Below are 24,121 nucleotides of genomic sequence, written 5' to 3'. Positions count from 1 at the left end.
GTTTTAGATCAGCAAATGACATAAATCAATACTGATTTATAAAATGACACAGATCTTGATGACATTATTAGCGATGTGATGTATCTGCTGTCTCGTATTCAGAACAAAGAAGAGGAGAATGGGAGGCCTCTATATTTTCTTCTCAAATAACTTTATTCTCGACATCATCTTCCTTCCATTACTTTACTTGTCTTTCAGTTTAAGAACAGTTCCATTTAAATAACTTGTTTTTTTGTTTGTTTTCATCATCGTAGCAACATGTAAGCAGATAATGATAAAATGATGTTATTGCACAGTTACATGAGAAAGCATCCCTTCTAAACACATTTTACAGGTTAGTGACATCAGATGTGTTTACAGTTCTCAGTGAATCAAATAGGCAAAAATAACATTTTGAGATCATTCACATTTTTCCCATGAACTGGAGACTTTCTAATTTAAAAGAATTTGAACATAAACTTGAACAGTTTGCATCTTTGTTTCACAGGTTTAATTAAACTCTCCAAATCAACAAATGTCTAATCACAGAGTGGAATCAGAAGAACTCAAATGCTGCGAGTTGCACAGACAAAAGCGTATTTATTTGAACACTTTACGTCATTCCATTTCTTGTTTTTTCCCCAGTTGGTTTGGACACAGTCTTGTGACCCTCCAGAGTTGTTTGGCTGTCCTTTATTCCAAAACTTAAAGTCGAATTTAGAGCCATCAGACCACAACCATGCGCCATTCTTCTGACAATCAGTGAGTCCGATCCATTTGACTCTCTCAGCAGGATCAAAGCTTCTGATCAGGTGTTTGACAAAATTCTCTTCCTCCCGACTGTGGATAGATACCAGGTTGGCTCCCTGTGATACACAGTGCAGCTCTGCATCAATCCAGGTCATCTTAGTGGCGATGTACTTGTAGCAGCGGTCATTGAAGCTGTACCATGATTCAGGACAACAGCCTTGCCAAAGCAGCATTTCCTTCTCATCTGAAGGAGACACTGCACCCAGAGCCAGAGCAGCCATGAAGAGGAACAACATCCTGATGGAGTTTTATGTCTGTAATTAAAACAAGGTGTCAATGTCTTGAAGTTGATCTGTATTGATGCTTATCATCAAATATCCTGCAGAGGCAGGTGACAGGCTGCTTTCTTTTATATCACACAGAGAGGGCGTCTCCACTTTTGGTATCTTATCATTAGTCTGTGCACTTAATATAATTTTTCTGTTGAGATTGGCTTTGTTCTTAGACATTATGTATTCATACTCTGTATGTTTCTAAAAACAATCTATGTTCCTATCTTGTACTTGTCCACTCTGCTCATACTACGCAATGTATGTTCTTGAATGGTCCAGAACTTTAAGAAAGCATAACTGGACTAAATAACTTGGTTAGATGAAGCTTCTCTATCTTGTCAGATAGGTCTGTCACATTAGATACACGCCAAAAAAAAAGTCACACACACATGTTGCTTATCACAGCCTAAAGAACATGACATGGACAGTGGTTGGCCTGTTTATGTTACTAATAACTGGCCAATTATATTATGTAAGTACAACCTCTGTTAGATAAACGTGAAGAAGATGAATATGAACTATTTCCATATATCGGGGCTTCCGATGAGTTTTGCTGTATGCCAACTTTTAATATGTACATTCTCAGGCCTAAAACTGCCCGAGAGCACCTGAAGGCTATTCAGTACTTGTAGCAGTGAGATCATTAGCCAAAAACTTTCAGCTCTACACAACAACACAATATCTGAACATTGGCCAAAGAACGCTGTTCGATCACCTTGATGTCTGATAAAACGTAATATTCAGTCATTTTAATTCAAATTTGATTTTAGCATATTTATTTTCATTGATCTAATCAAAACTTCCAACGTCTTTTCTGTTGAGCAATTCAGTTTTATCAGCATTACTGTCACAAACATATCCACACACATTCCTAAAACAGTTTCCCAGATTTTACCAACTAAAGTTCAAGTTCAACAGATCCATTGTCAGAAATACTACTTCTGGTTGGTGGTCCTTCTGAAAATAATTCCATCATTAGGTTGATCTTTGACTGAAAGAGAGGGGCTTGTCTGGCCAGATCACCATGTCTGGGATCCAGTGGGAGAGTCTGACAAGCAGGGAGTCAAGCTGGGAGCGAAGAGTCCTGATTATTATCTTCTTCGCTGCTGTTTTATCATCATTTGTTGATGGAGTAAACATTCATATAGACAGTTTTCCTATTTGAGTTACAGTAATGATGGCTCGCTCTTGGGTTAAATAAAATAACAGACCCTGAAAGGATTGCAATCTTTTAATATAGCAAGATGCTATTATTATTATTGTTTTATCCTAAATGTTTCGATTTGAATCCCTCAGAAGGTATTTTAAATGTAAAGTAAAATAGGAGCATTGCACATCGTGGTGCTTAGGACCTACCCTTCTTAGCGGTAGGATTACAACAACAGAAATTAGTTTTGAGATTATTTTTTCAGCAGCAAAAACTTTGTATTATCTGTTGGAACAAAAAGGCATAATAATTCCATCACTAATGTAAAAAGGTAGGGTTTGGCTGAAATTTCAGCACCACTGAAATGAACAAAAATAAGAAAATCAAAGACAAAAACAGACAGCATGTTGTAAAGAGATTTGGAGAAATGGATGTTAGGCTCTATTAAGCATGGACTATTTATCATCTGTTTTCACACGTAATCCCATCTTTATCGTATCATAAAAGAGCTTTTTTGGTGCAATCAGTTTCAAACAAGGTCACTTGAGGTCACTGTTGTCCTGGATGAGTGCCATCCCCAGCAGCTCAAAGTACTTCATAACTATCAGAGAACCACCGGCCGATAGTCATTCAGGCCTGAAACTGCCGAGGACTTTGCGATGGGAATGAGCTTTATTATGTATTCTTATTGCAAATACATATTTGTTATATCAGAAATTGATTGATCAACTTAATCATTAAAACAAATCAAACAACAACTGGCCTGCAAATTACATGTGTCCAAACTTCTAAAGTAGCACATAGACAATAAAAACTAGCATCTCTCGGGTTAAAAAAACCTCAACCAGTGGCTTCGGTTTGCTTGGCTGGTTGAGCAGACATCCCATATACAGAGGCTGACGCTCCTATTTTTTTATTTTTTTTGAATATTCCTTTATTTGTGAAAAGTGTCAGTAACACACATGTGACAATCAGGAGGGAAGAATTTTACAAAACACCAACAGAAAAGATGATGACAAACAAACAAAAAAATTAAAAGGAACAGAGAAATAAAATTGATAATAATAAATATTAATAGTATTTTAAACAAAGAGATTAAAGTGACCCCTGAGTGTAGGTGTTTGTTTCAAGTGTGTATGTGAGTGTGTGTGTGTCTATGGGTATGTTTGTGTGGGGAAAAATAAATTATGCAGACGGCACAGTTCAAGGGATTAACAGTGGAAATAATAATAGCAAGAATTATCTAAATTATATTATTATCATTAATGATAATGACAATAACAAAACAGACATCTATACATATGATTCTACAAATTAATAGCACAGGTGTGGTTGTAATATGATAAAATTGGGCCATGGTGTTTGGCAGCTGCCTCACATACTCATTTATACATATGTATGTTGTCAGGGACCTCGGACTCAGATGCAGGGTCAGCTCAAAAGCAAGGAGGTTTATTTTGTAAACACAAGATAGCTCTGCAGGAGGACCGCTCACTGCAGGCTCGTGGAAACTATGGCATAAGACAGGGCTGGTAATGAAGCTCATGGAAAGAGACAACATACAGGCACAAGACAAGGGAGACGCAGACTATTTGAATACATGAGGAGCCATGGAGAACAGATCAATGTAACCATGACCCTGAGTTGCTCCCAAGCCAGCCAAGATATGTGATCTCTTCAGCTGGTCCTGGGACTGCTCTGTGACCTCCTCCCAGTAGAACATATTTGAAACGATGCGTCTGGGATGTGTCTGGATGGCCAAAACCACCTCAAGTGGCCACTTTTCGATGACAAGGGTTTTAAAAAAATTCTGGATTTCACATCTGTGCTGTTATCTGGTGTGTTTTGCTCCGTTCAGTTCGGCCTATCTTTATACCTTTTCAAGATTCATGTTCTGGGTTGGTCAGCGTTCTACTTAGTCGTGCTTCTTATTTTATTTGGTAGAATTTGGCCCCCTGCATTCTCTGTTTGAGTTGCTTTCAGTTTTTAGTCACAAGTTGTGCAACAGAAAATGTTATTAAGTGCACAGACCAATGATAAGATACCAAAAGTGGAGAGGCCCTCTCTGTGTAATATAAAAGAAAGCAGCCTGTCACCTGCCTCTGCAGGATATTTGATGACAAGCATCAGTACAGATCAACTTCAACAAGACATTGACACCTTGTCTTAATTACAGACATAAAACTCCATCAGGATGTTGTTCCTCTTCATGGCTGCTCTGGCTCTGGGTGCAGCGTCTCCTTCAGATGAGAAGGAACTGCAGCTTCAGCAAGGCAGCTGTCCCATGTTCTGGTACAGCTTCAACGGCCGCTGCTACAAGTATGTCGCCTCACACATGACCTGGGGGGAAGCAGAGCTTCATTGTGTATCAGAAGAAACCAACCTGGTATCTATCCACAGCCTGGAAGAACACAATTTTGTCACTTCCTTGATCAAGAACATTGATCCAACTCAAGGATTCACCTGGATCGGACTCACTGATGTCCACAAGGAAGGAGGATGGATGTGGTCTGATGGGTCTAAAGTCGGTTTTACCCAATGGGATATAAATCAGCCAGATAATGCTGGAGGACATGAACACTGTGGACACACCAACTTTGGCACAGCTTTTAAATGGAATGATAATATGTGCTCACATGCATTAGGTTTTGTTTGTGCATCTCGCACTGTTTGCACTTCACAATAAAAAAAACTGCCCCATTCAACTGCCTTAACATGTGTTGTTTCTGATTCTGATTCTGAGTGCTAGTTGATCATTGGCCTGTACTTTAAGAGCACCAGAGTTACACATAGTTATTTAGCAGATGAGTTTACAATGATAATAGAAGTTATTTTTTCTATTACAGCAACTATTATTAATTAATTCATTTATTTTAAAATGTATTTGATTGGAAGAAATACCAAAGTACATGGATAATCTGAAAACAGCTTTTTCAATGCAGGTATCGCAACGAAGAGATAAAAAGCAATAAAATGTTCAAAATAAATCCAGGTAAGAACACAATGTTTAACACTAGACAGTAGTACAACTTTGTTGTTGAATTAAGATTCAACAGCTCTCTTAAAGAGTTAAAGTTCAGAAGTTTTCAGATAAATGAGCAGAGCATTTAAAGTCTTTGCTCCTTCCATTGAACAACTGTCTGAACAAAAGATGTTTTACAAAGTGAGACTTTATGATTTCCACCTGAAGGAGATCTGAGACCAGACATTCAGTCCATGTGACATATGTGAAAATATCAGCAATTAACAGCAAGGCCAGATGTCCTCCCTCTCTCTCTCTCTCTCTCTCTCTCTCTCTCTCTCTTTGTGCATTCATTTCCTATTGAGCAACTTGCCGATAAAGGCAAAAACAACAACAATCCTTTAAAAAACTAATGAAAAAAATAACATCAACCATGGTTCAAAAAGGACTATGATGAAACTAAAAAGAGTACAGCTAAGAAAACTTGGGTCTTGCCATTTATGTGGATGTTACATTTGTACATACCATCAATCTAGATTTTGTTGCTGACCAGATAAACCATACTCCCTGATAGTAGTTTGTTATGTGCTGAAAAACAAGTCTGATCCATCATGTGTCCATCTCAAAACTTACAGGACTTAAAGAACTTCTTTTGACAGTTTGACCTCAGATGCCACAGCATACCTACAAATATCTGGTAAAGTCCATGTTTCGACAGGTCAGGACTGTTATAGCAGAAGAAGGGAACCCTACTCAATATTAGGTGGGGGTCAATATTATGGCTGATTGGTGTAAATGAAATAAGAGGTGCAGTATCATCATCTGAAAAGTCTTTTGCCATAAACTTTGAGGTTTTTTTTATTCAAAAAAAGAAAAGAAAAACATTTTAAGCTTATTGACTCAATTAAACTCCACCAATGTGCTCTTTCCAAAGCCTTTTATTCTTTAGAGTTTTGGATCAGCAAATGACATAAATCAATACTGATTTACAAAATGACACAGATCTTGATGACATTATTAGCGATGTGATGTATCTGCTGTCTCGTATTCAGAACAAAGAAGAGGAGAATGGGAGGCCTCAATATTTTCTTCTCAAATAACTTTATTCTCAATCTCATCTTCCTTCCATTACTTTACTTGTCTTTCAGTTTAAGAACAGTTCCTGTTTAATAACTGGGTTTTTTTTTGTTTTCATCATCGTAGCAACATGTAAGCAGATAACGATAAAATGATGTTATTGCACAGTTACATGAGAAAGCATCCCTTCTAAACACATTTTACAGGTTAGTGACATCAGATGTGTTTACAATTCTCAGTGAATCAAGTAGGCAAAAATAACATTTTGAGATTATTCACATTTTTCCCATGAACTGGAGACATTCTAATTTAAAAGAATTTGAACATGAACTTGAACAGTTTGCATCTTTGTTTCACAGGTTTAATTAAACTCTCCAAATCAACAAATGTCTAATCACAGAGTGGAATCAGAAGAACTCAAATGCTGCGAGTTGCACAGACAAAAGCGTATTTATTTGAACACTTTACGTCATTCCATTTCTTGTTTTTTCCCCAGTTGGTTTGGACACAGTCTTGTGACCCTCCAGAGTTGTTTGGCTGTCCTTTATTCCAAAACTTAAAGTCGAATTTAGAGCCATCAGACCACAACCATGCGCCATTCTTCTGACAATCAGTGAGTCCGATCCATTTGACTCTCTCAGCAGGATCAAAGCTTCTGATCAGGTGTTTGACAAAATTCTCTTCCTTCCGACTGTGGATAGATACCAGGTTGGCTCCCTGTGATACACAGTGCAGCTCTGCATCAATCCAGGTCATCTTAGTGGAGATGTACTTGTAGCAGCGGCCATTGAAGCTGTACCATGACTCGGGACAACAGCCTTGCCAAAGCAGCATTTCCTTCTCATCTGAAGGAGACACTGCACCCAGAGCCAGAGCAGCCATGAAGAGGAACAACATCCTGATGGAGTTTTATGTCTGTAATTAAAACAAGGTGTCAATGTCTTGAAGTTGATCTGTACTGATGCTTGTCATCAAATATCCTGCAGAGGCAGGTGACAGGCTGCTTTCTTTTATATCACACAGAGAGGGCGTCTCCACTTTTGGTATCTTATCATTAATCTGTGCACTTAATATAATTTTTCTGTTGAGATTGGCTTTGTTCTTAGACATTATGTATTCATACTCTGTATGTTTCTAAAAACAATCTATGTTCCTATCTTGTACTTGTCCACTCTGCTCATACTACGCAATGTATGTTCTTGAATGGTCCAGAACTTTAAGAAAGCATAACTGGACTAAATAACTTGGTTAGACGAAGCTTCTCTATCTTGTCAGATAGGTCTGTCACATTAGATACACGCCTAAAAAAACAGTCACACACACATGTTGCTTATCACAGCCTAAAGAACATGACATGGACAGTGGTTGGCCTGTTTATGTTACTAATAACTGGCCAATTATATTATGTAAGTACAACCTCTGTTAGATAAACGTGAAGAAGATGAATATGAACTATTTCCATATATCGGAGCTTCCGATGAGTTTTGCTGTATGCCAACTTTTAATATGTACATTCTCAGGCCTAAAACTGCCCGAGAGCACCTGAAGGCTATTCAGTACTTGTAGCAGTGAGATCATTAGCCAAAAACTTTCAGCTCTACACAACAACACAATATCTGAACATTGGCCAAAGAACGCTGTTCGATCACCTTGATGTCTGATAAAACGTAATATTCAGTCATTTTAATTCAAATTTGATTTTAGCATATTTATTTTCATTGATCTAATCAAAACTTCCAACGTCTTTTCTGTCGAGCAATTCAGTTTTATCAGCATTACTGTCACAAACATATCCACACACATTCATAAAACAGTTTCCCAGATTTTACCAACTAAAGTTCAAGTTCAACAGATCCATTGTCAGAAATACTACTTCTGGTTGGTGGTCCTTCTGAAAATAATTCCATCATTAGGTTGATCTTTGACTGAAAGAGAGGGGCTTGTCTGGCCAGATCACCATGTCTGGGATCCAGTGGGAGAGTCTGACAAGCAGGGAGTCAAGCTGGGAGCGAAGAATCCTGATTATTATCTTCTTCGCTGCTGTTTTATCATCATTTGTTGATGGAGTAAACATTCATATAGACAGTTTTCCTATTTGAGTTACAGTAATGATGGCTTGCTCTTGGGTTAAATAAAGATAACCAAACAATTTAGAATTGTGAAGAATTAAGAACTGACCGACTGTTTTGGCATCCTTAGCTTTGTCATAAATGCGCTCACCCTAAGATTATCTCATCTCAAGCCTGTTTCCTTCTTCTTTCATTCAGCCCTGAGAGTGAGGGCCGTCAAAACAATACGTTTATCTACAAATTCTGAGTGCTGGTTGATCATTGGCCTGTACTTTAAGAGCACCAGAGTTACACATAGTTATTTAGCAGATGAGTTTACAATGATAATAGAAGTTATTTTATCTATTACAGCAACTATTATTAATTAATTCATTTATTTTAAAATGTATTTGATTGGAAGAAATACCAAAGTACATGGATAATCTGAAAACAGCTTTTTCAATGCAGGTATCGCAACGAAGAGATAAAAGGCAATAAAATGTTCAAAATAAATCCAGGTAAGAACACAATGTTTAACACTAGACAGTAGTACAAGTTTGTTGTTGAATTAAGATTCAACAGCTCTCTTAAAGAGTTAAAGTTCAGAAGTTTTCAGATAAATGAGCAGAGCATCTAAAGTCTTTGCTCCTTCCATTGAACAACTGTCTGAACAAAAGATGTTTTACAAAGTGAGACTTTATGATTTCCACCTGAAGGAGATCTGAGACCAGACATTCAGTCCATGTGACATATGTGAAAATATCAGCAATTAACAGCAAGGCCAGATGTCCTCCCTCTCTCTCTCTCTCTCTCTTTGTGCATTCATTTCCTATTGAGCAACTTGCCAATAAAGGCAACAACAAAAACAATCCTTTAAAAAACTAAAATTGAAAAAAATAACATCAACCATGGTTCAAAAAGGACTATGATGAAACTAAAAAGAAACAAGCAGTGTCAGAAGTGTTTTTGCCAGAGCTCAGGCGTAGAGGCATTGCCTTCCAGTTGTAAGATCAGTAGTTCATCCCCTCCATTTGTTTAAGTGGCCTGAACCACAGATAGCCCCTGATATACTCATCATTAAGAGATTGTATAAAAAAAAGTGCTGCATGTAGGAAGTAAATAAAACCTTCCGTCATAACATAATGACAACTGAGAAGACATGGATTATCATGTCACATTAACACCTGGCTGTGGGTAGGATATATTTTGCCAAAAGTGAAGACTTCATGCAGGTGTTGATAGACTGGGTGCCCATGCTGACCTGTGTCCTCAAGCATAAGCTCCCACACTGGACAAGTGAGCATCAGCGTTATATCAGTGGAGCAATGAAAGAAGGCGCCCAGGTCTGATGAACTAGATCTTCTATCACATGACTTTCATAGCCAGGTCCAGGTTACAGCAAGGAAAACTTGGGTATTGCCATTTATGTGGATGTTACATTTGTACATACCATTAACCTAGATTTTGTTGCTGACAAGATAAACCATACTCCCTGATAGTAGTTTGTTATGTGCTGAAAAACAAGTCTGATCCATCATGTGTCGACCTTAAAACTTACAGGACTTAAAGGAACTTCTTCTGACAGTTTGACCTCAGATGCCACAGCATACCTACAAATATCTGGTAAAGTCCATGTTTCGACAGGTCAGGACTGTTATAGCAGAAGAAGGGAACCCTACTCAATACTAGGTGGGGGGTCAATATTATGGCTGATTGGTGTAAATGAAATAAGAGGTGCAGTATGATCATCTGAAAAGTCTTTTGCCATAAACTTTGAGGTTTTTTTATTCAAAAAAAGAAAAGAAAACATTTTAAGCTTATTGACTCAATTAAACTCCACCAATGTGCTCTTTCCAAAGCCTTTTATTCTTTAGAGTTTTGGATCAGCAAATGACATAAATCAATACTGATTTATAAAATGACACAGATCTTGATGACATTATTAGCGATGTGATGTATCTGCTGTCTCGTATTCAGAACAAAGAAGAGGAGAATGGGAGGCCTCAATATTTTCTTCTCAAATAATTTTCTTCTCAATCTCATCTTCCTTTCATTACTTCACTTGTCTTTCAGTTTAAGAACAGTTCCTGTTTTATAATCTGATCCTAAACGAGTGGAAGTGATGGAGTAAATCTTTTAGTTCATGTATCAATGGTCACATCATATATAAACTTCATGAACCCAAGTGGGTACAAATTAAGTTTTATTTGTTTGTTTTCATCATCGTAGCAACTTGTAAGCAGATAATGATAAAATGATGTTATTGCACAGTTACATGAGAAAGCATCCCTTCTAAACACATTTTACAGGTTAGTGACATCAGATGTGTTTACAGTTCTCAGTGAATCAAGTAGGCAAAAATAACATTTTGAGATTATTCACATTTTTCCCATGAACTGGAGACTTTCTAATTTAAAAGAATTTGAACATGAACTTGAACAGTTTGCATCTTTGTTTCACAGGTTTAATTAAACTCTCCAAATCAACACATGTTAAATCACAGAGTGGAATCAGAAGAACTCAAATGCTGCGAGTTGCACAGACAAAAGCGTATTCATATGAACACTTTATGTCATTCCATTTCTTGTTTTGTCCCCAGTTGGTTTGGACACAGTCTTCTGACCCTTGATAGTTGTTTGGCTCTCCTGTATTCCAAAACTTAAAGTCGAATTTAGAGCCATCAGACCACAACCATGCGCCATTCTTCTGACAATCAGTGAGTCCGATCCATTTGACTCCGTCAGCAGGATCAATGCTTCTGATCAGGTGTTTGACAAAATTCTCTTCCTCCTGACTGTGGATAGATACCAGGTTGGCTCCCTGTGATACACAGTGCAGCTCAGCATCAATCCAGGTCATCTTAGTGGCGATGTACTTGTAGCAGCGGCCATTGAAGCTGTACCATGACTCGGGACAACAGCCTTGCCAAAGCAGCATTTCCTTCTCATCTGAAGGAGACGCTGCACCCAGAGCCAGAGCAGCCATGAAGAGGAACAACATCCTGATGGAGTTTTATGTCTGTAATTAAAACAAGGTGTCAATGTCTTGTTGAAGTTGATCTGTACTGATGCTTATCATCAAATATTCTGCAGAGGCAGGTGACAGGCTGCTTTCTTTTATATCACACAGAGAGGGCGTCTCCACTTTTGGTATCTTATCATTAATCTGTGCACTTAATATAATTTTTCTGTTGAGATTGGCTTTGTTCTTAGACATTATGTATTCATACTCTGTATGTTTCTAAAAACAATCTATGTTCCTATCTTGTACTTGTCCACTCTGCTCATACTACGCAATGTATGTTCTTGAATGGTCCAGAACTTTAAGAAAGCATAACTGGACTAAATAACTTGGTTAGATGAAGCTTCTCTATCTTGTCAGATAGGTCTGTCACATTAGATACACGCCTAAAAAAACAGTCACACACACATGTTGCTTATCACAGCCTAAAGAACATGACATGGACAGTGGTTGGCCTGTTTATGTTACTAATAACTGGCCAATTATATTATGTAAGTACAACCTCTGTTAGATAAACGTGAAGAAGATGAATATGAACTATTTCCATATATCGGGGCTTCCGATGAGTTTTGCTGTATGCCAACCTTTAATATGTACATTCTCAGGCCTAAAACTGCCCGAGAGCACCTGAAGGCTATTCAGTACTTGTAGCAGTGAGATCATTAGCCAAAAACTTTCAGCTCTACACAACAACACAATATCTGAACATTGGCCAAAGAACGCTGTTCGATCACCTTGATGTCTGATAAAACTTAATATTCAGTCATTTTAATTCAAATTTGATTTTAGCATATTTATTTTCATTGAGCTAATCAAAGTTTCCAACGTCTTTTCTGTCGAGCAATTCAGTTTTATCAGCATTACTGTCACAAACATATCCACACACATTCCTAAAACAGTTTCCCAGATTTTACCAACTAAAGTTCAAGTTCAACAGATCCATTGTCAGAAATACTACTTCTGGTTGGTGGTCCTTCTGAAAATAATTCCATCATTAGGTTGATCTTTGACTGAAAGAGAGGGGCTTGTCTGGCCAGATCACCATGTCTGGGATCCAGTGGGAGAGTCTGACAAGCAGGGAGTCAAGCTGGGAGCGAAGAGTCCTGATTATTATCTTCTTCGCTGCTGTTTTATCATCATTTGTTGATTTAGTAAACATTCATATAGACAGTTTTCCTATTTGAGTTACAGTAATGATGGCTCGCTCTTGGGTTAAATAAAATAACAGACCCTGAAAGGATTGCAATCTTTTAATATAGCAAGATGCTATTATTATTGTTTTATCCTAAATGTTTCAATTTGAATCCCTCAGAAGGTATTTTAAGTGTAAAGTAAAATAGGACCATTGCACATCATGGTGCTTAGGACCTACCCTTCTTAGCGGTAGGATTACAACAACAGAAATTAGTTTTGAGATGAATTTTTCAGCAGCAAAAACTTTGTATTATCTGTTGGAACAAAAAGGTATAATAATTCCATCACTAATGTAAAAAGGTAGGGTTTGGCTGAAATTTCAGCACCACTGAAATTAACAAAAATAAGGAAATCAAAGACAAAAACAGACAGCATGTTGTAAAGAGATTTGGAGAAATGGATGTTAGGCTCTATTAAGCATGGACTATTTATCATCTGTTTTCACACGTAATCCCATCTTTATCGTGTCATAAAAGAGCTTTTTTGTGCAATCAGTTTCAAAGAAGGTCACTTGAGGTCACTGTTGTCCTGGATGAGTGCCATCCCCAGCAGCTCAAAGTACTTCATAACTATCAGAGAACCACCGGCCGATAGTCATTCAGGCCTGAAACTGCCGAGGACTTTGGGATGGGGATGAGCTTTATTATGTATTCTTATTGCAAATACATATTTGTTATATTAGAAATTGATTGATCAACTTAATCATTAAAAAAAATCAAACAACAACTGGCCTGCAAATTACATGTGTCCAAACTTCTAAAGTAGCACATAGACAATAAAAACTAGCATCTGTCGGGTTAAAAAAACCTCAACCAGTGGCACCGGTTTGCTTGGCTGGTTGAGCAGACATCCCATATACAGAGGCTGAGGCTCCTATTTTTTTTATTTTTTTTGAATATTCCTTTATTTGTGAAAAGTGTCAGTAACACACATGTGACAATCAGGAGGGAAGAATTTTACAAAACAACAACAGAAAAGATGATGACAAACAAACGAAAAAAATTAAAAGGAACAGAGAAATAAAGTTGATAATAATAAATACTAATAGTACTTTAAACAAAGAGATTAAAGTGACCCCTGAGTGTAGGTGTTTCTTTCAAGTGTGTATGTGAGTGTGTGTGTGTCTATGGGTATGTTTGTGTGCGGAAAAATAAATTATGCAGACGGCACAGTTCAAGGGATTAACAGTGGAAATAATAATAGCAAGAATTATCTAAATTATATTATTATCATTAATGATAATGACAATAACAAAACAGACATCTATACATATGATTCTACAAATTAATAGCACAGGTGTGGTTGTAAAATCATAAAATTGGGACATGGTCTTTGGCAGCTGCCTCACATACTCATTTGTACATATGTATGTTGTCAGGGACCTCGGACTCAGATGCAGGGTCAGCTCAAAAGCAAAGAGGTTTATTTTGTAAACACAAGATAGCTCTGCAGGAGGACCGCTCACTGCAGGCTCGTGGAAACTATGGCATAAGACAGGGCTGGTAATGAAGCTCATGGAAAGAGACAACATACAGGCACAAGACAAGGGAGACGCAGACTATTTGAATACATGAGGAGCCATGGAGAAAAGGTGGAAACACTTTGGAATCAGGGAAGACAATCAGACACTTACCACAGGAGGAAGGGCAATGAACCTGAAACGAGAGGATGTTAGTGATTTCAAAATAAAACACGAAATGACGAGACAAGACATAAATCAAAACATAAATCATGACATATGCATATATGTGAGCGTAGTTAACTACTGTGGTGCATGAGAATAAGCATGATAAGCAAGCATGATGTTCATCAGTCTGAGGCTTCTTGATGCAGCTGTCTGCAGTTCAAGTCCCAACTCGGGTCCTTTGCTGTATGTCCTCCCTCTCTCTCTCTCTCTCTCTTTGTGCATTTATTTCCTATTGAGCAACTTGCCAATAAAGGCAACAACAAAAACAATCCTTTAAAAAAACAAAAGTGAAAAAATAACATCAACCATGGTTCAAAAAGGACTACGATGAAACTAAAAAGAAACAAGCAGTGTCAGAAGTGTTTTTGCCAGAGCTCAGGCGTAGAGGCATTGCCTTCCAGTTGTAAGATCAGTAGTTCATCCCCTCCATTTGTTTAAGTGGCCTGAACCACAGATAGCCCCTGATATGCTCATCATTAAGAGATTGTATAAAAAAAAAGTGATGCATGTATGAAGTAAATAAAACCTTCCGTCATAATGTGGTATATAGAGCCATCAGTGATATACCAACATTGTTATTATTTATATGTTTAATATTACTTGCATTAAGATAAGGTCATGAGTGTGTTGAAAATTGTCTGTGTGTGGTCTGGTCGGGAAAGGTTCGTTTATTGTTTGACAAATGTGGTGATGCAGTGTCTAAGTCTCACCAGCAGAGGGCGGGTTCGCTACACTGTGAACAGGGACAAGGGAAATCTCGCGAGAATACGCTGTGAGAACGGGAACACACGTGTGAAGTGTGAAGATGTGTGTGGCGTAACGCGTAATTGTGTGCTTGATGGGTGAATGTGCTAAGTGTGAGTTTATGGTCTCTGTTGGATTTTATATCATATTGTTCATAAACTTTACTGGTTTATAAAACCTAACGGTCCGGAAATAGGCTATCAGTTGATAGTACTCGTTGCCTAGCAACCGCAAGCAAGCACAAGGCTGGAGAAAGCTATGAGCCGGTGTAAAGAGCCCGGACTGTTCGCGTATTGTTAATAGGTAAATAAATAAGTTAAGATAGATACATAATTGATTGCGTTAATGTGGTAATTTTGGTAGATATGAATGGCTGATTGTGTATTGGAGAAACAAATTGATATTGAATGGACAAAATAAGACAACTGGTCTGGAATAGCAATATAACGGTCATGATTATTGTTTGGATGTTTTGTGCAGATGTTCATAATTGTTCTGTGTTGTGTGAATACGCTGGGAGAACGGGAACACACACCTGAGTGTGAAGATGTGTGTGGCGTAACGCGATAAATAATATATACTTTTGGCTTTTTGCAAAAATAAAAGACTTTCAAATTAAATGTGTAGTGGAGGACAACTTCACTTTGTACCACGCTACAATGACATAATGACAACTGAGAAGTAAAACATTGATTCTCTTGTCACATTAACACCTGGCTGTGGGTAGGATATATTTTGCCAAAAGTGAAGACTTCATGCAGGTGTTGATAGACTGGGTGCCCATGCTGACCTGTGTCCTCAAGCATAAGCTCCCACACTGGACAAGTGAGCATCAGCGTTATATCAGTGGAGCAATGAAAGAAGGCGCCCAGGTCTGATGAACTAGATCTTCTATCACATGACTTTGATAGCCAGGTCCAGGTTACAGCAAGGAAAACTTGGGTATTGCCATTTATGTGGATGTTACATTTGTACATACCATCAATCTAGATTTTGTTGCTGACCAGATAAACCATACTCCCTGATAGTAGTTTGTTATGTGCTGAAAAACAAGTCTGATCCATCATGTGTCGACCTCAAAACTTACAGGACTAAAAGGAACATCTTCTGACAGTTTGACGTCAGATGCCACAGCATACCTACAAATATCTGGTAAAGTCCATGTTTCGACAGGTCAGGACTGTTATAGCAGAAGAAGGGAACCCTACTCAATACTAGGTGGGGGTCAATATTATGGCTGATCGGTGTAAATGAAATAAGAGGTGCAGTATCATCATCTGAAAAGTCTTTTGCCATAAACTTTGAGGTTTTTTTTATTCAAAAAAAGAAAAGAAAAACATTTTAAGCTTATTGACTCAATTAAACTCCACCAATGTGCTCTTTCCAAAGCCTTTTATTCTTTAGAGTTTTGGATCAGCAAATGACATAAATCAATACTGATTTATAAAATGACACAGATCTTGATGAAATTATTAGCGATTTGATGTATCTGCTGTCTCGTATTCAGAACAAAGAAGAGGAGAATGGGAGGCCTCAATATTTTCTTCTCAAATAATTTTATTCTCAATCTCATCTTCCTTCCATTACTTCACTTGTCTTTCAGTTTAAGAACAGTTCCTGTTTTATAATCTGATCCTAAACGAGTGGAAGTGATGGAGTAAATCTTTTAGTTCATGTATCAATGGTCACATCATATATAAACTTCATGAACCCAAGTGGGTACAAATTAAGTTTTATTTGTTTGTTTTCATCATCGTAGCAACATGTAAGCAGATAACGATAAAATGATGTTATTGCACAGTTACATGAGAAAGCATCCCTTCTAAACACATTTTACAGGTTAGTGACATCAGATGTGTTTACAGTTCTCAGTGAATCAAGTAGGCAAAAATAACATTTTGAGATTATTCACATTTTTCCCATGAACTGGAGACTTTCTAATTTAAAATAATTTGAACATGAACTTGAACAGTTTGCATCTTTGTTTCACAGGTTTAATTAAACTCTCCAAATCAACACATGTTAAATCACAGAGTGGAATCAGAAGAACTCAAATGCTGCGAGTTGCACAGACAAAAGCGTATTCATATGAACACTTTATGTCATTCCATTTCTTGTTTTTTCCCCAGTTGGTTTGGACACAGTCTTCTGACCCTTGATAGTTGTTTGGCTCTCCTGTATTCCAAAACTTAAAGTCGAATTTAGAGCCATCAGACCACAACCATGCGCCATTCTTCTGACAATCAGTGAGTCCGATCCATTTGACTCCGTCAGCAGGATCAAAGCTTCTGATCAGGTGTTTGACAAAATTCTCTTCCTCCTGACTGTGGATAGATACCAGGTTGGCTCCCTGTGATACACAGTGCAGCTCAGCATCAATCCAGGTCATCTTAGTGGCGATGTACTTGTAGCAGCGGCCATTGAAGCTGTACCATGACTCGGGACAACAGCCTTGCCAAAGCAGCATTTCCTTCTCATCTGAAGGAGACGCTGCACCCAGAGCCAGAGCAGCCATGAAGAGGAACAACATCCTGATGGAGTTTTACGTCTGTAATTAAGACAAGGTGTCAATGTCTTGTTGAAGTTGATCTGTATTGATGCTTATCATCAAATATCCTGCAGAGGCAGGTGACAGGCTGCTTTCTTTTATATCACACAGAGAGGGCGTCTCCACTTTTGGTATCTTATCATTAATCTGTGCACTTAATATAATTTTTCTGTTGAGATTGGCTTTGTTCTTAGACATTATGTATTCATACTCTGTATGTTTCTAAAAACAATCTATGTTCCTATCTTGTACTTGTCCACTCTGCTCATACTACGCAATGTATGTTCTTGAATGGTCCAGAACTTTAAGAAAGCATAACTGGACTAAATAACTTGGTTAGATGAAGCTTCTCTATCTTGTCAGATAGGTCTGTCACATTAGATACACGCCTAAAAAAACAGTCACACACACATGTTGCTTATCACAGCCTAAAGAACATGACATGGACAGTGGTTGGCCTGTTTATGTTACTAATAACTGGCCAATTATATTATGTAAGTACAACCTCTGTTAGATAAACGTGAAGAAGATGAATATGAACTATTTCCATATATCGGGGCTTCCGATGAGTTTTGCTGTATGCCAACCTTTAATATGTACATTCTCAGGCCTAAAACTGCCCGAGAGCACCTGAAGGCTATTCAGTACTTGTAGCAGTGAGATCATTAGCCAAAAACTTTCAGCTCTACACAACAACACAATATCTGAACATTGGCCAAAGAACGCTGTTCGATCACCTTGATGTCTGATAAAACTTAATATTCAGTCATTTTAATTCAAATTTGATTTTAGCATATTTATTTTCATTGAGCTAATCAAAGTTTCCAACGTCTTTTCTGTCGAGCAATTCAGTTTTATCAGCATTACTATCACAAACATATCCACACACATTCATAAAACAGTTTCCCAGATTTTACCAACTAAAGTTCAAGTTCAACAGATCCATTGTCAGAAATACTACTTCTGGTTGGTGGTCCTTCTGAAAATAATTCCATCATTAGGTTGATCTTTGACTGAAAGAGAGGGGCTTGTCTGGCCAGATCACCATGTCTGGGATCCAGTGGGAGAGTCTGACAAGCAGGGAGTCAAGCTGGGAGCGAAGAGTCCTGATTATTATCTTCTTCGCTGCTGTTTTATCATCATTTGTTGATGGAGTAAACATTCATATAGACAGTTTTCCTATTTGAGTTACAGTAATGATGGCTCGCTCTTGGGTTAAATAAAGATAACCAAACAATTTAGAATTGTGAAGAATTAAGAACTGACCGACTGTTTTGGCATCCTTAGCTTTGTCATAAATGCGCTCACCCTAAGATTATCTCATCTCAAGCCTGTTTCCTTCTTCTTTCATTCAGCCCTGAGAGTGAGGGCCGGAAAAACAATACGTTTATCTACAAATTCTGAGTGCTGGTTGATCATTGGCCTGTACTTTAAGAGCACCAGAGTTACACATAGTTATTTAGCAGATGAGTTTACAATGATAATAGAAGTTATTTTATCTATTACAGCAACTATTATTAATTAATTCATTTATTTTAAAATGTATTTGATTGGAAGAAATACCAAAGTACATGGATAATCTGAAAACAGCTTTTTCAATGCAGGTATCGCAACGAAGAGATAAAAGGCAATAAAATGTTCAAAATAAATCCAGGTAAGAACACAATGTTTAACACTAGACAGTAGTACAAGTTTGTTGTTGAATTAAGATTCAACAGCTCTCTTAAAGAGTTAAAGTTCAGAAGTTTTCAGATAAATGAGCAGAGCATTTAAAGTCTTTGCTCCTTCCATTGAACAACTGTCTGAACAAAAGATGTTTTACAAAGTAGGACTTTATGATTTCCACCTGAAGGAGATCTGAGACCAGACATTCAGTCCATGTGACATATGTGAAAATATCAGCAATTAACAGTAAGGCCAGATGTCCTCCCTCTCTTTCTCTCTCTCTCTTTCTGCATTCATTTCCTATTGAGCAACTTGCCAATAAAGGCAACAACAAAAACAATCCTTTAAAAAACTAAAATTGAAAAAAATAACATCAACCATGGTTCAAAAAGGACTATGATGAAACTAAAAAGAAACAAGCAGTGTCAGAAGTGTTTTTGCCAGAGGTCAGGCGTAGAGGCATTGCCTTCCAGTTGTAAGATCAGTAGTTCATCCCCTCCATTTGTTTAAGTGGCCTGAACCACAGATAGCCCCTGATATACTCATCATTAAGAGATTGTATAAAAAAAGTGCTGCATGTAGGAAGTAAATAAAACCTTCCGTCATAACATAATGACAACTGAGAAGACATTGATTATCATGTCACATTAACACCTGGCTGTGGGTAGGATATATTTTGCCAAAAGTGAAGACTTCATGCAGGTGTTGATAGACTGGGTGCCCATGCTGACCTGTGTCCTCAAGCATAAGCTCCCACACTGGACAAGTGAGCATCAGCGTTATATCAGTGGAGCAATGAAAGAAGGCGCCCAGGTCTGATGAACTAGATCTTCTATCACATGACTTTGATAGCCAGGTCCAGGTTACAGCAAGGAAAACTTGGGTATTGCCATTTATGTGGATGTTACATTTGTACATACCATTAACCTAGATTTTGTTGCTGACAAGATAAACCATACTCCCTGATAGGAGTTTGTTATGTGCTGAAAAACAAGTCTGATCCATCATGTGTCGACCTTAAAACTTACAGGACTTAAAGGAACTTCTTCTGACAGTTTGACCTCAGATGCCACAGCATACCTACAAATATCTGGTAAAGTCCATGTTTCGACAGGTCAGGACTGTTATAGCAGAAGAAGGGAACCCTACTCAATATTAGGTGGGGGGTCAATATTATGGCTGATCGGTGTAAATGAAATAAGAGGTGCAGTATGATCATCTGAAAAGTCTTTTGCCATAAACTTTGAGGTTTTTTTATTCAAAAAAAGAAAAGAAAAACATTTTAAGCTTATTGACTCAATTAAACTCCACCAATGTGCTCTTTCCAAAGCCTTTTATTCTTTAGAGTTTTGGATCAGCAAATGACATAAATCAATACTGATTTATAAAATGACACAGATCTTGATGACATTATTAGCGATGTGATGTATCTGCTGTCTCTTATTCAGAACAAAGAAGAGGAGAATGGGAGGCCTCAATATTTTCTTCTCAAATAATTTTCTTCTCAATCTCATCTTCCTTTCATTACTTCACTTGTCTTTCAGTTTAAGAACAGTTCCTGTTTTATAATCTGATCCTAAACGGGTGGAAGTGATGGAGTAAATCTTTTAGTTCATGTATCAATGGTCACATCATATATAAACTTCATGAACCCAAGTGGGTACAAATTAAGTTTTATTTGTTTGTTTTCATCATCGTAGCAACATGTAAGCAGATAATGATAAAATGATGTTATTGCACAGTTACATGAGAAAGCATCCCTTCTAAACACATTTTACAGGTTAGTGACATCAGATGTGTTTACAGTTCTCAGTGAATCAAGTAGGCAAAAATAACATTTTGAGATTATTCACATTTTTCCCATGAACTGGAGACTTTCTAATTTAAAAGAATTTGAACATGAACTTGAACAGTTTGCATCTTTGTTTCACAGGTTTAATTAAACTCTCCAAATCAACACATGTTAAATCACAGAGTGGAATCAGAAGAACTCAAATGCTGCGAGTTGCACAGACAAAAGCGTATTCATATGAACACTTTATGTCATTCCATTTCTTGTTTTTTCCCCAGTTGGTTTGGACACAGTCTTCTGACCCTTGATAGTTGTTTGGCTGTCCTGTATTCCAAAACTTAAAGTCGAATTTAGAGCCATCAGACCACAACCATGCGCCATTCTTCTGACAATCAGTGAGTCCGATCCATTTGACTCCATCAGCAGGATCAATGCTTCTGATCAGGTGTTTGACAAAATTCTCTTCCTCCTGACTGTGGATAGATACCAGGTTGGCTCCCTGTGATACACAGTGCAGCTCAGCATCAATCCAGGTCATCTTAGTGGCGATGTACTTGTAGCAGCGGCCATTGAAGCTGTACCATGACTCGGGACAACAGCCTTGCCAAAGCAGCATTTCCTTCTCATCTGAAGGAGACACTGCACTCAGAGCCAGAGCAGCCATGAAGAGGAACAACATCCTGATGGAGTTTTATGTCTGTAATTAAGACAAGGTGTCAATGTCTTGTTGAAGTTGATCTGTACTGATGCTTATCATCAAATATCCTGCAGAGGCAGGTGACAGGCTGCTTTCTTTTATATCACACAGAGAGGGCGTCTCCACTTTTGGTATCTTATCATTAATCTGTGCACTTAATATAATTTTTCTGTTGAGATTGGCTTTGTTCTTAGACATTATGTATTCATACTCTGTATGTTTCTAAAAACAATCTATGTTCCTATCTTGTACTTGTCCACTCTGCTCATACTACGCAATGTATGTTCTTGAATGGTCCAGAACTTTAAGAAAGCATAACTGGACTAAATAACTTGGTTAGATGAAGCTTCTCTATCTTGTCAGATAGGTCTGTCACATTAGATACACGCCTAAAAAAACAGTCACACACACATGTTGCTTATCACAGCCTAAAGAACATGACATGGACAGTGGTTGGCCTGTTTATGTTACTAATAACTGGCCAATTATATTATGTAAGTACAACCTCTGTTAGATAAACGTGAAGAAGATGAATATGAACTATTTCCATATATCGGGGCTTCCGATGAGTTTTGCTGTATGCCAACTTTTAATATGTACATTCTCAGGCCTAAAACTGCCCGAGAGCACCTGAAGGCTATTCAGTACTTGTAGCAGTGAGATCATTAGCCAAAAACTTTCAGCTCTACACAACAACACAATATCTGAACATTGGCCAAAGAATGCTGTTCGATCACCTTGATGTCTGATAAAACTTAATATTCAGTCATTTTAATTCAAATTTGCTTTTAGCATATTTATTTTCATTGATCTAATCAAAACTTCCAACGTCTTTTCTGTCGAGCAATTCAGTTTTATCAGCATTACTGTCACAAACATATCCACACACATTCATAAAACAGTTTCCCAGATTTTACCAACTAAAGTTCAAGTTCAACAGATCCATTGTCAGAAATACTACTTCTGGTTGGTGGTCCTTCTGAAAATAATTCCATCATTAGGTTGATCTTTGACTGAAAGAGAGGGGCTTGTCTGGCCAGATCACCATGTCTGGGATCCAGTGGGAGAGTCTGACAAGCAGGGAGTCAAGCTGGGAGCGAAGAGTCCTGATTATTATCTTCTTCGCTGCTGTTTTATCATCATTTGTTGATTTAGTAAACATTCATATAGACAGTTTTCCTATTTGAGTTACAGTAATGATGGCTCGCTCTTGGGTTAAATAAAATAACAGACCCTGAAAGGATTGCAATCTTTTAATATAGCAAGATGCTATTATTATTGTTTTATCCTAAATGTTTCAATTTGAATCCCTCAGAAGGTATTTTAAGTGTAAAGTAAAATAGGACCATTGCACATCATGGTGCTTAGGACCTACCCTTCTTAGCGGTAGGATTACAACAACAGAAATTAGTTTTGAGATGAATTTTTCAGCAGCAAAAACTTTGTATTATCTGTTGGAACAAAAAGGCATAATAATTCCATCACTAATGTAAAAAGGTAGGGTTTGGCTGAAATTTCAGCACCACTGAAATTAACAAAAATAAGGAAATCAAAGACAAAAACAGACCGCATGTTGTAAAGAGATTTGGAGAAATGGATGTTAGGCTCTATTAAGCATGGACTATTTATCATCTGTTTTCACACGTAATCCCATCTTTATCGTGTCATAAAAGAGCTTTTTTGGTGCAATCAGTTTCAAACAAGGTCACTTGAGGTCACTGTTGTCCTGGATGAGTGCCATCCCCAGCAGCTCAAAGTACTTCATAACTATCAGAGAACCACCGGCCGATAGTCATTCAGGCCTGAAACTGCTGAGGACTTTGCGATGGGGATGAGCTTTATTATGTATTCTTATTGCAAATACATATTTGTTATATTAGAAATTGATTGATCAACTTAATCATTAAAAAAAATCAAACAACAACTGGCCTGCAAATTAAATGTGTCCAAACTTCTAAAGTAGCATATAGACAATAAAAACTAGCATCTCTCGGGTTAAAAAAACCTCAACCAGTGGCTCCGGTTTGCTTGGCTGGTTGAGCAGACATCCCATATACAGAGGCTGAGGCTCCTATTTTTTTATTTTTTTTTAATATTCCTTTATTTGTGAAAAGTGTCAGTAACACACATGTGACAATCAGGAGGGAAGAATTTTACAAAACAACAACAGAAAAGATGATGACAAACAAACGAAAAAAATTAAAAGGAACAGAGAAATAAAGTTGATAATAATAAATACTAATAGTACTTTAAACAAAGAGATTAAAGTGACCCCTGAGTGTAGGTGTTTCTTTCAAGTGTGTATGTGAGTGTGTGTGTGTCTATGGGTATGTTTGTGTGCGGAAAAATAAATTATGCAGACGGCACAGTTCAAGGGATTAACAGTGGAAATAATAATAGCAAGAATTATCTAAATTATATTATTATCATTAATGATAATGACAATAACAAAACAGACATCTATACATATGATTCTAC

The 24,121-nt window shown here is 37.5% G+C and overlaps 6 protein-coding genes across 6 annotated transcripts; 1 reads left to right on the top strand and 5 right to left on the bottom strand.

The window, feature by feature from the left end:
- Positions 1-545: 545 nt before the first annotated feature.
- LOC140275503 (ladderlectin-like) lies at positions 546-1,025 on the bottom strand. Its single transcript, XM_072370979.1, has one exon. The coding sequence runs from the start codon at positions 1,023-1,025 to the stop codon at positions 546-548; it is 480 nt and encodes a 159-aa protein (XP_072227080.1).
- Positions 1,026-4,325: 3,300 nt separating this feature from the next.
- Positions 4,326-4,898, top strand: LOC140275090 (galactose-specific lectin nattectin-like). The gene has a single exon (XM_072370477.1). It carries the CDS (start codon positions 4,403-4,405, stop codon positions 4,892-4,894), a length of 492 nt encoding a protein of 163 aa, XP_072226578.1. The 5' UTR covers positions 4,326-4,402; the 3' UTR covers positions 4,895-4,898.
- Positions 4,899-6,664: 1,766 nt separating this feature from the next.
- LOC140275649 (ladderlectin-like) lies at positions 6,665-7,144 on the bottom strand. The gene has a single exon (XM_072371154.1). It carries the CDS (start codon positions 7,142-7,144, stop codon positions 6,665-6,667), a length of 480 nt encoding a protein of 159 aa, XP_072227255.1.
- Positions 7,145-10,815: 3,671 nt separating this feature from the next.
- On the bottom strand, positions 10,816-11,295 carry LOC140274724 (ladderlectin-like). Its single transcript, XM_072370091.1, has one exon. The coding sequence runs from the start codon at positions 11,293-11,295 to the stop codon at positions 10,816-10,818; it is 480 nt and encodes a 159-aa protein (XP_072226192.1).
- Positions 11,296-16,991: 5,696 nt separating this feature from the next.
- On the bottom strand, positions 16,992-17,471 carry LOC140274722 (ladderlectin-like). The gene has a single exon (XM_072370090.1). It carries the CDS (start codon positions 17,469-17,471, stop codon positions 16,992-16,994), a length of 480 nt encoding a protein of 159 aa, XP_072226191.1.
- Positions 17,472-21,145: 3,674 nt separating this feature from the next.
- Positions 21,146-21,689, bottom strand: LOC140275448 (lactose-binding lectin l-2-like). Its single transcript, XM_072370915.1, has one exon. The coding sequence runs from the start codon at positions 21,623-21,625 to the stop codon at positions 21,146-21,148; it is 480 nt and encodes a 159-aa protein (XP_072227016.1). The 5' UTR covers positions 21,626-21,689.
- Positions 21,690-24,121: the final 2,432 nt, after the last annotated feature.

This window comes from Leuresthes tenuis, unplaced genomic scaffold (assembly GCF_036924035.1).
Source record: "Leuresthes tenuis unplaced genomic scaffold, fLeuTen1.0.hap1 SCAF_18, whole genome shotgun sequence".
Lineage (NCBI taxonomy): Eukaryota > Metazoa > Chordata > Actinopteri > Atheriniformes > Atherinopsidae > Leuresthes > Leuresthes tenuis.
This window is presented reverse-complemented; position numbering and strand designations above follow the sequence as displayed.